The 12,930-nt window shown below is 38.2% G+C and overlaps 1 protein-coding gene across 1 annotated transcript; it reads left to right on the forward strand.

Moving 5' to 3' along the window:
• The first annotated feature begins 6,730 nt into the window (after window positions 1-6,730).
• Window positions 6,731-10,238, forward strand: LOC149502844 (uncharacterized). Its single transcript, XM_089728498.1, has 4 exons — window positions 6,731-6,902; window positions 8,418-9,034; window positions 9,356-9,967; window positions 10,167-10,238. The coding sequence occupies exons 1-4, from the start codon at window positions 6,731-6,733 to the stop codon at window positions 10,236-10,238; spliced, it is 1,473 nt and encodes a 490-aa protein (XP_089584624.1).
• Window positions 10,239-12,930: the final 2,692 nt, after the last annotated feature.

The following is a 12,930-nucleotide window of genomic DNA, read 5'->3' on the forward strand; positions in this document are numbered from 1 at the left end:
ATCACAATTGAAATTTCTGAACCAACCTCGGAGCAAGAGATTGAAGAAGAAGAGATTGGGAAGGGTTCTGTCGTATTCTACAACGTTTGAAGCCATGGAAGGAATGAGGTCCTCAAGGAAAAAATAAACTAACAAAACTTGGTATTTGAATAACCCTATTATTAATCTGTGGCATCTTCGTGTAATTCTAGCGGTGCCAACTTCTAGCACCGAAAATTCCCTATTTCTAATACATACGTGTTGCGTCAAATTTTCACGCTCTATATATTTATAATCCTTCTTTCATATATTTTTCTCAAATAAAATGAAGACCGTCGTAGCTCGTTGTTGTCTCAAAGCTAGACGGTATGCATTTGTTTACGTCAACATCACGACTGCCTGAAATTTATTATGGAACATTGAAATACAGGAAAATGGAATATGTCAAAGTTTCCAGGAGTTTTTAATTATTTTACTGAAATAAAGCAACAATTTATCGAAAGCTTCATAGTATTATTTTAACCATTAATTCCTAAAGCGATTTGCAATTCTTGTACAAAATTGTAATAAACAATTCTAACCCGACTTCGATAATCAAACAATAAAAAAATTATTATGTAATTTATAATGATGTAATGGTGTAATTTTAATATTTTATTGATTAGAAAACACCAAAAACAAAAACTTATTGTAAATAGGCAAAAAAAGGGTGCGTGTACTTATGAACGCGCGTAAGAAGTTATACTTTATTTTTATTAAATTTATTTTTATTTTTTTAAAATATTCAATAATTAATAATAAATTTTAACGTTAATAATTTAATAATATTTAGTATGAATTATATTAAATAATAATTTTGTCATTTATATTACTAAAAAATGAATGCTAATAACACTTTTTTTTACGAGTGTACATGCGTGAAAGTTCACCTGCGGCTATATTCAAACTCGCCAAGTTACGTCGGTCATATTGTGGGCAACTTCATTCTGTTAATTTTGTGTCACTGTGCGCGCGCATCGTAAAATTTCACTCTCATAAAATTTTCATAACGCGCCTAAAGAAGTATAACTTCAAAAATAAAATAATTAAATCTCATTCGCTGTTTGATTGTTAATTGAATTTCATTTTTTAGAACCACAGCACCGATGTCGGCGTCAGGTCTGGGGGGGAATGGTACAGGCTTCACTAAAATCTAGACCATCTTTGGGTTTTGAGTCCCCACCGCATACCTGTTCCGTATTTGGCAACGAAGATCCAAGAAGACAACATGTAAGCTGGTCCACGCCCCCACTAAAAGGCAGCCCCGTGATCGAATTGATTGGTCCTCGCTAAATCAGCCACAACGGAATATCGCCGGGGTTAGAGTTGGTACAAACAGTATCTATTGTACATTATTCGTCGGAACTTGATCACTTCGTACGAGTAGTGCTTAAAGACTCAGATTACCGTACCGCTCGAATTAAATTATTTTTGGAACGAAATTCCTTAAGGGACGATGCGGACCCTAACTGGGAAAAACGTCCATAACGTAAGATTTTTACTATTTATGTATAGTTTTAGTATGATGGCTATACAGTGTCTAATGTATAGTCTACGTGATGAGGGTTATTATTATTATTCATATAAATAGCTGTTTCTTTGTGTATTATTATTATATATTTTTTATAAATCAGTGTGAATAAAATAAAGTTGATAACTTTGTAGTTTTTTTTTTTTTTTTTATCAATAAAAAAATCATAATTAAAAATTAATACCTGAATAATTATTTTCTTTATACCTCGAATAGAACTTAAAGTTAATATTTTTATAATAAGGAACTTCTTCCTATCCGGTGTCCCACGACACCACACGTCATCTTTTTTTTTGTTGTAGATGTTCTATCGATACTCAGTCGTTGAACATTTTAATTTTTATTATTATTATTTTTTCATGAAATAAACGTTCTGTTGAATAGTGCAAATTAATGCTTATGTGTTTTTACACGTCTTACGAGCAACATACAAGGCGCTACCGTAATTGTGTTTGCGCAGGGGAATGTGTTTGTCAAGTTTGTTTGAAGTTATAAAAGGGGCGGTTTTTGTTTGATTGCGCGTATGGGCGTATTATGTTACCCGTTTTCGGTTTTTGTTTATTAATTTACTGAGTTTTGCACGTGCTTCCCTGTTTTGTTGGCGAAAGTTGAGGTGGCTTTGAATCGCGAAGTTGTGAAGACGATTGCTATGTCAAAGACGAAAAGAGATGGGATAGCATTTTGACATGTTTGCTAGGCTATATAATTCTTTTCGTTCTTTTGAATGGATTGAAAGTCATTTAATTAGTTTAGTAATACTTTTTCTCGTATCACTGGTGGTAGGACCTCTTCTGAGTCCGCACGGGTAGGTACCACCGCCCCGCCTATTTTTGCCGTAAAGCAGTAATGCGTTTCGGTTTGAAGGGTGGGGCAGCCGTTGTAACTATCCTTGAGACCTTAGAACTTATATCTCAAGGTGTGTGGCGCATTAAAGATGTCTATGGGCTCCAGTAACCACTTAACATCAGGTGGACTGTGAGCTCGTCCACACAACTAAGCAATAAAAAAAAATGTATTATTTCTTCAGGAATTGATGTTGTGCGTTTTGACTTAATTATTTAATTCTAGACGATGCGACGCTACAATCGTTTTAGTTATTTTAATGCGAAGACATATTTTAAATGGTCTTTAGTTGTAAGGTTAGATTTTATATAGTTCACTGTTTGTCTTCCAAATAAATAAAAGTTGCTATATAGTTTTAGGCACCTCACTCAAATTCTTCAGACTTCAGGTTAGGTTAAATTACCGATTTTCTACCGATATACATGTTTTTGGCTATATATAATTTTAAAGTCGATAGAACATACCTCTCTGTTTTTTTGAACTCAAACTTTAAATAAAAAGAAGCCCTATATTATTTCTTTACATATTCGATCTAATTACCTCTTGGTAGAAATAATATGGGGCTTGTTTTTATTTAAAGTTTGAATCCTAAATACATTCCAGAATACATTTAATTTTGATGTCGGCGTGGCCTGAAAGATCCCTGGTTTACTCCTTAGAGTGCTTTAGACTCTAAAGCTTAGAGAGGTTTAATCACGCTTTTATTGTTTATCATATATTTGAATGTCATCAACCAGCTTTGCGGTGATCGTGGCGTAAAGGATAAGACCACCGGTGTACGCATATCGAGGGATGTGACTATGCTGCTATGCATGCTGAAATCCTGCAAGTGCAGAATTGCATTGAACGTAACACGGTTTCCGGTTTCGATTTTCGGTTGAAATGAGAAAACTCATAGTAAAATATTTGAAAAATGTATTTTAGAATGCAGAGCACATTTAACATTGTCAAGTAGCTCAAACTCTAGAATAATCTATATATTAATACGTGAAGCAAAAACTTTGTATCCCTTTTTACGAAAATTACGCGGACGGAGGAGTATGAAATTTTCCCCCACTTATAGAGAATATAGAGAAGAAGTGCATAATGCTATTTTTTTTTTAAATAATGCGTAAAAGATACATTAAATCAATAAAGAAAACATTACACACACTACATACCATGTACTTGACGCACACACACAAGCATACTATTTATTGTCAAACTTTTGTTCTTCGCGTCTGTTGTCAAATTGAGAATAGATTAAATATTGTTTGCCTTTGTTAATATTTTTTATAGTGTAATCTTGGTGAAATTTGTGATTATATAAGTATAAAATACAATCATAATAATGTACAAACTTACAATTCCAATTAATTACAGTCGAATTTGGACTACTGCGGGACCTCTAGGAAAAAAAAACACGAAATCGAATCGGCTAAGTTGAACATTTAATAACAATAGGCATGCTTTATAGGAATTTGAAAATAAACATTTACTTATTTGTTTTATTTTTCTCGGTACGATTAATTCCAAATATATACAAGGAAAAATTGGTAACCGTTTCTCTGTATCGGAATTAGTGGTGATAAAGATTCCGCACCAAAGGTCGTCGTTCAGCTCGTACTAGCTTAAGGTCTAGCCGTATTCTGATTTGTATACAGAAGAACAAAAAATTAAAATGTATGTAGTATCCTTTTTTGACAGACAATAATAAAATACGGAGGTAATTCCAAGCTAGTGGTAGGACCCCTTGTGAGCCCGCGTGGGTAGGTACCACCACCCTGCCTATTTCTGCAGTGAAGCAGTACTGCGTTTCGGTTTGAAGGGTGGGGCAGTCGTTGTTACTATACTTGAGACATTAGAAGTTATATCTCAAGGTGGGTGGCGCATTTACGTTGTAGATGTCTATGGGCTCCAGTAACCACTTAACACCAGGTGAGCTGTGAGCTCATCCACCTAGATAGGGGGCTCGCAGCTTTTTTTACTGCTTAAAAAGGCAGTAAAAAAAAAGCTAGGATTTTCTATTGTGTGTGAATATCGGAACCACATAAACGGTAAAATAACAATTCGGTGGACTCGTTATTTTGCCGTTTGTGTCGTAAGTTTAATGCGAAATATTTATCAAACAAACTAATTAAAAGTATAACATTTTTACAGTTTAATATCTTGTATTTTATTGCCATTGTAATATTATTAGTGACTTTTAGAATAACAGATAAAACGGAAGGAATTACTGAACGAAATTTTCTAATGCTTTTGTGAGCGAACGTTCATACAATCAGTACACAGTGTGACGACGTTTTCATCGGTGCTAATTGATTATAAAAAATTTCAGAAGGTAATTTTGCTTTATTTACGACAATACTCGCTCAAAATATCCTATCTGATCAATAGTTGAATGCAGAACGCGTTATAGAGCCTTAACTTAAATTATATTGCATAAAATTAAATCTCATATAACTTTACTTAAAAACATTTTTATTTATTAGTTGTGTAGAGGGGTGAACAAGCTGACAGCGTATAGTTTATCGAAGCCCATATCTAATACAACATTAATGCCGCTACCTTTTCTCATACTAATGTCAACTGAGTGCGATCAGCCCTTAAACTACTATCTCGAGTACTTGCGTTTCATTGCTTGTTTTCTTCCAAGAAGATACATTATCTTCCTCATTCAAAGGAACTAGGTCACAGGTCACACTAGGTTTAGAAGTCAACTGGCCGCTTTTACAATACAAGATATATTTTATCACATGTTTCTACGTCGAATATTTTTGAAAACACAACTGTCGAAAGTGCGCTCGAAGGAACATTTTTGCGATGATACTGCTGTGCACTTACGTAGCAGTTAACTTACGCTGTGGCGAAATATTACGAATAAATCGAAGTGGCTTAAAGGACGTAGTGAGGTGTGTACGGCGTGCTCGCATCAAGCGATGCAACTGGGCGTTTTAATATCGATGGCAGATACCGATTTTCAATAGAAATTCATATTTATTGTGATCAAAAATGGCTTTTACAGTGAAGGAATACCTCATAAGTAATAAGTAATTTAAAAGCAAAGCAGTATTTTGAAGCTGCATTACCCTGCCTATTTCTGCCGCGAAGCAGTCATGCATTCGAATCTAAAGGGTGGGGATAGATGATGTAAAATTTGAGACTTAGTTACCATGTCTCATGGTGTGGTACCAATAACCACTCAACACTAGATTGTCGGACAGCTTGTCTGCATTAATACAAAAAAATAAAACTCACTACTGCTTCCATGTTGCCTACCAAAAGCACAGTACCTATAAGGGGGGTTTTTTCTACACGGGTTCTTTCGACACAAAACTTCCGAGAGTTATTTAGCAGTTTGTCAAAAACCTATTATCGTTATACATATCTACAGATGCTTTCATCCCGTTCTTAATTCGCGCCATTTACTTCACTACCATAAACAGAATAGAGGTCGCAATCGCTTGGTAAAATCACCGAGCATTCAAACCGCTTGAAAGGTTTATTGCATCTTATAAGTGTCGGTACGGAGGCGCTTCTAGAATTAGTGCCGTAATATTTAGTACGTGAAAAGCTGGAATAAAATGTAACAGCTTAACTTTGTGAATAGGAAAACGTATTCGTTTACCCGTAAGTAGTAAAAAGTTGTGTTTCAATGTGGTTGCGCTGGTTTAAAACTGTTAGTTTTAGGTTTCGAAAAATAGCAACATTTTTAATTTGGTTTTGCAAATCCTGTCCCATCCCTCTCCGGCACTTTACCTACGGACGCGTGCGAGCGAGATCGTGTGGTGACATCGAGACGAAAAAAAAAATATGGCTGAACAACCGCGCGCGCGCTTCGTGTCTTTGTTATGTTAAATACGTAAATAAGTGAAATCGTTGGTGTTTCTCATCGCGAAGTGGTACGAGTCTGCAGTAAGGACTACATAAAGGTATTGTGCATCCTTCCTTTAACGCAGAACTGCCGCTTCTTATCGTTTCTTCCCGCAGTCTGTGTCCTTCATTTGCAACGACCAAATTTCAAATATTTCGTAGTTTGCTTATCTCGCGTCTACATTTTTTGGTCCAAACGAGCCGGATTCGTATTAAAACAGTGCCAACCATTGCCTAGGTTTACCTAATTTTCCTAATATAATTAGAACCGCGTACCAAGTAGGTACTTCGAAAAAATATCGCTTTTCCTGCTTTCGTCTTAAATATCGTTTTCGTTCACATTATTTCTTACAATTCACTTATTTACAAATTAACATTTGTACTATTCGCATAAATTTGTACTCCTAGGTAGGTGTTTACCTTTCCCGCCGCTTCGAATATCGTTAGTTTGTTAATTTGAAATATTTATTTTACGTTTATCTTAAAATGGCACCTTCAGATACTAATTTAAAGATGTTATATGCCAAAAGAGATAGGATATTCTCCCGCATGCAAAGCATTTCTAGCCAAGTTAGAGATATGGATTCAAAGTCATTCAACGCTGACGCTTTTTTGTGCGACTTTGAAACAGTAGATTCATTGCGTGAAGATTTTGAAGGTGTGCTCGATAAAATAATCTTGTTGGAGTTAAAGGCTAATCCCGATTATTTAGTTAATTATCAACCTCTTACGGCGTTTGAAGATCTCTTAGGCTGCGTGAAACGAGCTGCCAAAAGGTTACAATCGCAAACGGGGGATCACGTTACGCTGGCTGGTCAACATAGGATTCCAAAACTACCCCCAATAGAAATTCCCGAATTCACTGGCGATATAAAAAACTGGCCTTTGTTTATCTCTAGCTTTCGGAATGTCGTACATAATAATACATCGTTAACGGACTCTGAGAAACTTTATTATTTGATAGGCAAATTAACCGGCAGGGCTCGTTCCATGTGCGCGGGAATTACTCCAAGCGCCGAAAACTATTCGTTAATTTTTTATTTATTAAATAGCAAATACGAAGATAAACGTCTATCTGCTACTGCGTATTTAGATCAATTATTTGAATTCAAACCTATCTCTTCTGCGAAGCCTAGTAATTTAGAATTGTTTTTGGACAAGTTCGCATCGTCGGTAGCCGCTTTAAAAAACTTGAAGGTCAATGACCTATCGGATTTTACATTTTTGCATGTTGCGCAAAAAAAATTAGACACAGACACTGCCCGTGCGTTTGAATCCTATCAGCGCTTAAATAAAAAGGGATGCGAAATACCATTGTTTGTAGATCTAGTGTCTTTTGTTCGTGATCACATAAAAGTATTAGAGCGCACGTCATCAGTTCCCAAGGCTGCCAACAAAGGGCAGTTTGACTCTAAGTTATCATCTACACAGGCTTATACATCTAGTTCTGAGTCAACGGTATGTAGTCTGTGTCGTGACAAACATGATCACATTTATAAATGTAGGGTTTTTAATAGTTATAAACCGAATGAGCGGTTTCAATTCGTCAAATCGAACAATTTATGTATAAATTGTTTAAGTAGCGGTCATCGTGTTTCCGCGTGTAGGTCGTCCTCTTTATGTAAAAAATGTAATTCTAAGCATCACACTTTATTATGTTTCGGAAATGAACCCGTCGCGAGTAAAGCGCATTCGAATGCTAGACGCACGCAGTCACCAGGTACACGAGCATCGGCTGTCGCACGGCCCTCCATGCCTTCTTCGGTAGGCTTAAATGATATGGGCATTGCTCCAGCTCGCGTCAGCACGGATGACGTAACGCTGTGCATTTTATCGAAAGGTTATAACCGCATCTTACGCAGTCCTACTACGGTACTAATTGCGACCGCACGTGTAGTTATTATTGATTCACGTGGTAGGGAGCATTGTGTACGCGCGTTGTTGGATGGCGCGTCTCAAAGCAATTTTGTCACTCGTGATTGTTGTCGACGATTGGGTTTGAACATAAATAATAGACCTGCTTGTTCCGTAGTAAAGGGAATAGGAGGTTCTAGCAAAACAATTCAAGGTTCTGTAGAAATAAAATTTTATTCTCGTTTCGATCGTAACGTAAATTATACTATGGAGTCGTTAGTAGTAGATAAAATTACTGAACGTTTACCGACTACCACAGTTGATGCCTCTCTTTTATCGAATTTCGAAGACATAGCATTGGCAGACGATACTTACTTTAACCCAGGCCCGATCCAACTGTTGATTGGAGCTTCGATTTTCCCGCATCTGCTCTTATCGAACAAGGTTCAAGGACGGCCTTCGCATGCTTCGCCGATCGCGTTAGAGACTATCCTCGGTTATGTTATTGTTGGTGACGCTCCCGTTCGTGTAGCTAGCAACGAGAGCGTTTCATATTGCTGTACCCGAGACCCGTTAGACTCCACAATTCGGAAGTTTTGGGAATTAGAGGAGGTAGACGTGCCGTCTGTACTCAGCCCCGAGGACAAAATGTCTGAGGAGTTTTATACCAGTACTACCACACGAGATAGTGACGGACGATACGTGGTGGCTTTGCCCTTTAAAGGTGATGTTAACACTCTCGGTAATTCGCGTCAAGCGAGTGAAAATCGATTTTACTGCTTAGAGAGAAAGATGCAAGCTTCTCCGCAACTAAAATTAGCGTACGACAACATCATTCTCGAATATTTAGAGAAGAACTATCTCTCAGCTGTAGATTGTGACAGTTCAGATATTTCTTATTTTATTCCGCATCATGGTGTAATCAGACAAGATAAGGTCACAACCAAATTAAGAGTCGTACTCGATGGTAGTTGTAAGACTACTACTAATGTTTCGCTCAATGATCTGTTATATCGTGGACAAAATTTCCAAGGAAATTTATTTAATATCATTATTAATTTTCGTTTGTTTCCGGTTGCCCTTTCCGCTGACATTCGTCAGATGTTTCTGAGTATTGGAGTCAGAGAATCTGACCGGCGTTTTCAACGCATTCTATATCGTTTTTCTCCTCAACAACCATTACAAGTTTACGAATTTAATCGTGTAGTTTTCGGGCTTAAGTCTAGTCCTTTTCATGCGTTGCGTACTATTAAACAGCTGGCAGCTGATGAAGGTGTCGCTTACCCGCGGGCCAGAGAAATTATTGATACTAGCCTGTATATGGACGATTTTGTTTATTCAATTCGAACTGAAGACATCGGCATATCGACCGCTTCTGAGATGATAGGTCTCATGAAGGCCGGTCAGTTCGAGCTGGTGAAGTGGACGAGTAACTCACAAGTAGTGTTAGATTCGATCCCGCCGTCGCATCGCCTGCCAGGTGTCAAGGAGTTCGATGAGTCGAACCAGCATAAAGTACTCGGCTTGTGTTGGTCTCCTACATCGGACAAATTTTGTATAAAAATTGACACTCCGATTGAAATTTGTACTAAACGTACAATACTGTCATGTGTTGCTAAAATATGGGACGTCATGGGATTTGTCGCACCGGTCGTCCTGTTCGTTAAACTTATTATTAAGCAGTTGTGGCTGAGCAATTGTGACTGGGATGACACTCCATCCGAAGATATAGTAAAAATGTGGAGCCGATTCAAAGAAGAACTTCCTTTGCTTTCTCATATAAAGATCCCACGTCACGTAGGTATGAACGTCGACAGCATCGCGACTATCTTAGGTTTCGCGGACGCCAGTGAGAAAGCATATGGGGGGGTGATATATTTTCACGTTCAAAATAACAATGATAATACAATACGTTTGATAACAGCAAAATCAAAGGTTTCTCCTAAAAAGGTTGTGTCGCTCGCCAGACATGAGCTTTGCGCGATTCTCATACTCGCTCAGCTCATAAAAAATGTAGTAGTCGCTTGTCAAAATCGCATTGTTTTTCGCAATATATTCGCGTTTTCAGACTCAACAGTCGCACTTTGTTGGACACATTCATCGCCTCATCGATGGAGCACCTTTGTGGCTAACAGAGTGACGAAGATACAAAGCTATTTATCTCCACAAAATCTATATCACGTGTCTGGTAAAGACAATCCCGCTGATTGTTTGTCGCGTGGCCTCACTCCTTCCCAAATAATTAATCACCCGCTTTGGTTTAGTGGCCCCCCTTGGGCACATTTGGATGTCGCGCAGTGGCCTGCTGTTCCTTTTAATCCTTCCGTAGAGCCTGAGGCGCCGGAAGAAAAGAAACAGACTTTTCTCGCCGCTACTTTAAATGAAAAATCTCCTATATTATCACTAGGAGATCGTATCTCATCTTGGTCTAAACTATTGCGCAGTGTAGTTTTCGTTTGTCGATTCGTAAAATTGTTACCTCACAGATATCGCATGTCAGCATCGGATTATGAGTTCGCTGAGTTATTAATTCTTCGTGAACTTCAACGGTTTTATTTTCGCGCTGAGATCGCGAAGCTCGAGGAAGGTCAAGTTTGTAGCCCTGCATTTCGACACTTAAAACCATTTCTTAAAGATGGAGTAATTAGAGTAGGGGGACGTTTAAGAAACTCTGACTTGAGCTACGACGAGAAATATCCCATTTTGCTTCCGAGAAAAGATCCGATCTTGAATTTACTTGTCGAATATCATCATAAATTAAATTGTCACGCCGGTCCTGACCTGCTGATGGCGCTCTTACGTCAGAGGTATTGGATACTTTCTGCTCGTAATTTAATTAGGAATAGGATACACAAATGCATGCCTTGCTTTCGACTTCGTCCTAAGCCAACATTCCCTGAAATGGCGGATCATCGTTCTTGTCGTGTCGTTCAATCCGCTAAACCCTTCATTCACACGGGTACAGATTATGCTGGCCCTTTCAAGGTTACCATAACACGTGGGCGAGGTATTCGTTCTACCAAAGCTTACGTGTGTTTATTTGTTTGCATGACTACGCGCGCAGTACATATAGAACTGGCTGGTGATTTAAGCACAGCTAGTTTCATGGGAGCCTTCAAACGGTTCCTATCTAGACGAGGCCCGGTGGGTAGAATTTATTCGGACAACGGAACGAATTATATAGGTGCTAAACGCAAGCTTTCAGAACTTCATGAATTTCTTAGTTCAAAGTATCATAATACAGAGTTTGGTCACGTCTTAGCTGAAAATCGCATTGATTGGTCCCTAAATGTACCGACAGCTAGCCATTTTGGCGGGAATTGGGAGGCTAATATCAAAAGCTTAAAGTCTCATCTATATCGCGTTATAGGTGATACAATTCTTTCGTTTGAAGAGCTATGTACTGTTCTCACTCAGATCGAATCGGTAATGAATACACGACCTTTATGTGGAACACTCTCTAGTGATCCTTCAGAACCGCTTGCCTTAACTCCTGCGCATTTTTTGAATCTCACGCCTTTGAAATTCTTGCCTGCGGAACAAATCGATGAAAATTTAACTACTCTTGCTAGACACGATTTGCTAGACAAATTAGTTCAATCGTTTTGGAAGCGCTGGAGACGGGAATACCTTCATACGTTGCAATCACGCCGCAAATGGAACACGCCGGTCGATCCAGTCGTCGTCGGCTCGGTGGTGATTCTGATTAACGATAATTCGCCTCCTCTACACTGGCCTTTGGGTGTCGTGGAAGAAGTGTTTCCGGACTCTACGGGAGTTACACGCATTGCACGGGTTAAGACAGCGATCGGATCGTATTTGCGTCCCGTGGTGCGACTCTGCCCACTACCCAACCAGTAGCTCATTTAGATTTTTCATATTATTTAGGTTAGTTGTATATAGATATAGTATAGATTCTTAATTCTTGTAGGAACATAGCGTAGTAGTAGATAAACGTAGCGTACTTATTTGAATTTATTGTTATTCGTTTGTTAGATAATACACTTTTTAGTTTTTTAGTTAGATAATACACGTTTTAGTTAGATAATACTTTGAAGGCGTCCCTTCAAGCCCGGGGGAATGGTTGCGCTGGTTTAAAACTGTTAGTTTTAGGTTTCGAAAAATAGCAACATTTTTAATTTGGTTTTGCAAATCCTGTCCCATCCCTCTCCGGCACTTTACCTACGGACGCGTGCGAGCGAGATCGTGTGGTGACATCGAGACGAAAAAAAAAATATGGCTGAACAACCGCGCGCGCGCTTCGTGTCTTTGTTATGTTAAATACGTAAATAAGTGAAATCGTTGGTGTTTCTCATCGCGAAGTGGTACGAGTCTGCAGTAAGGACTACATAAAGGTATTGTGCATCCTTCCTTTAACGCAGAACTGCCGCTTCTTATCGTTTCTTCCCGCAGTCTGTGTCCTTCATTTGCAACGACCAAATTTCAAATATTTCGTAGTTTGCTTATCTCGCGTCTACACAATGTTTAAATAAAATTCATTTGTAAACAAATCGTTTCGCTTCTGTTCAAAGAATTTAAAGAATTTTATGGTTTGAGGAAAATAAAAAGTATATGAGTGCGGTATTTTTTGATTTTCGTAAATTAGCCAAAGAATTCGCCAAAGAAGAATTTATAGTAGTACCTAGTCTAACGATGCTCGGTGTACCCATATAAGGCGTTACGACTATAGCATTTTCAAATCTCACAGGCAGCTACAATTTTTTTTAAAGTTAATCCCTATTATAATATTATATTAAAACAACTGCTCTATGGCAAACCAGAGGGTCGCAGAAGTCGTGGCAGACCCAAACTCCGATGGTTTGATGGAACAC

Source organism: Bombyx mandarina, chromosome 06, assembly GCF_030267445.1.
Source record: "Bombyx mandarina strain Sakado chromosome 06, ASM3026744v2".
NCBI classification, from domain to species: domain Eukaryota; kingdom Metazoa; phylum Arthropoda; class Insecta; order Lepidoptera; family Bombycidae; genus Bombyx; species Bombyx mandarina.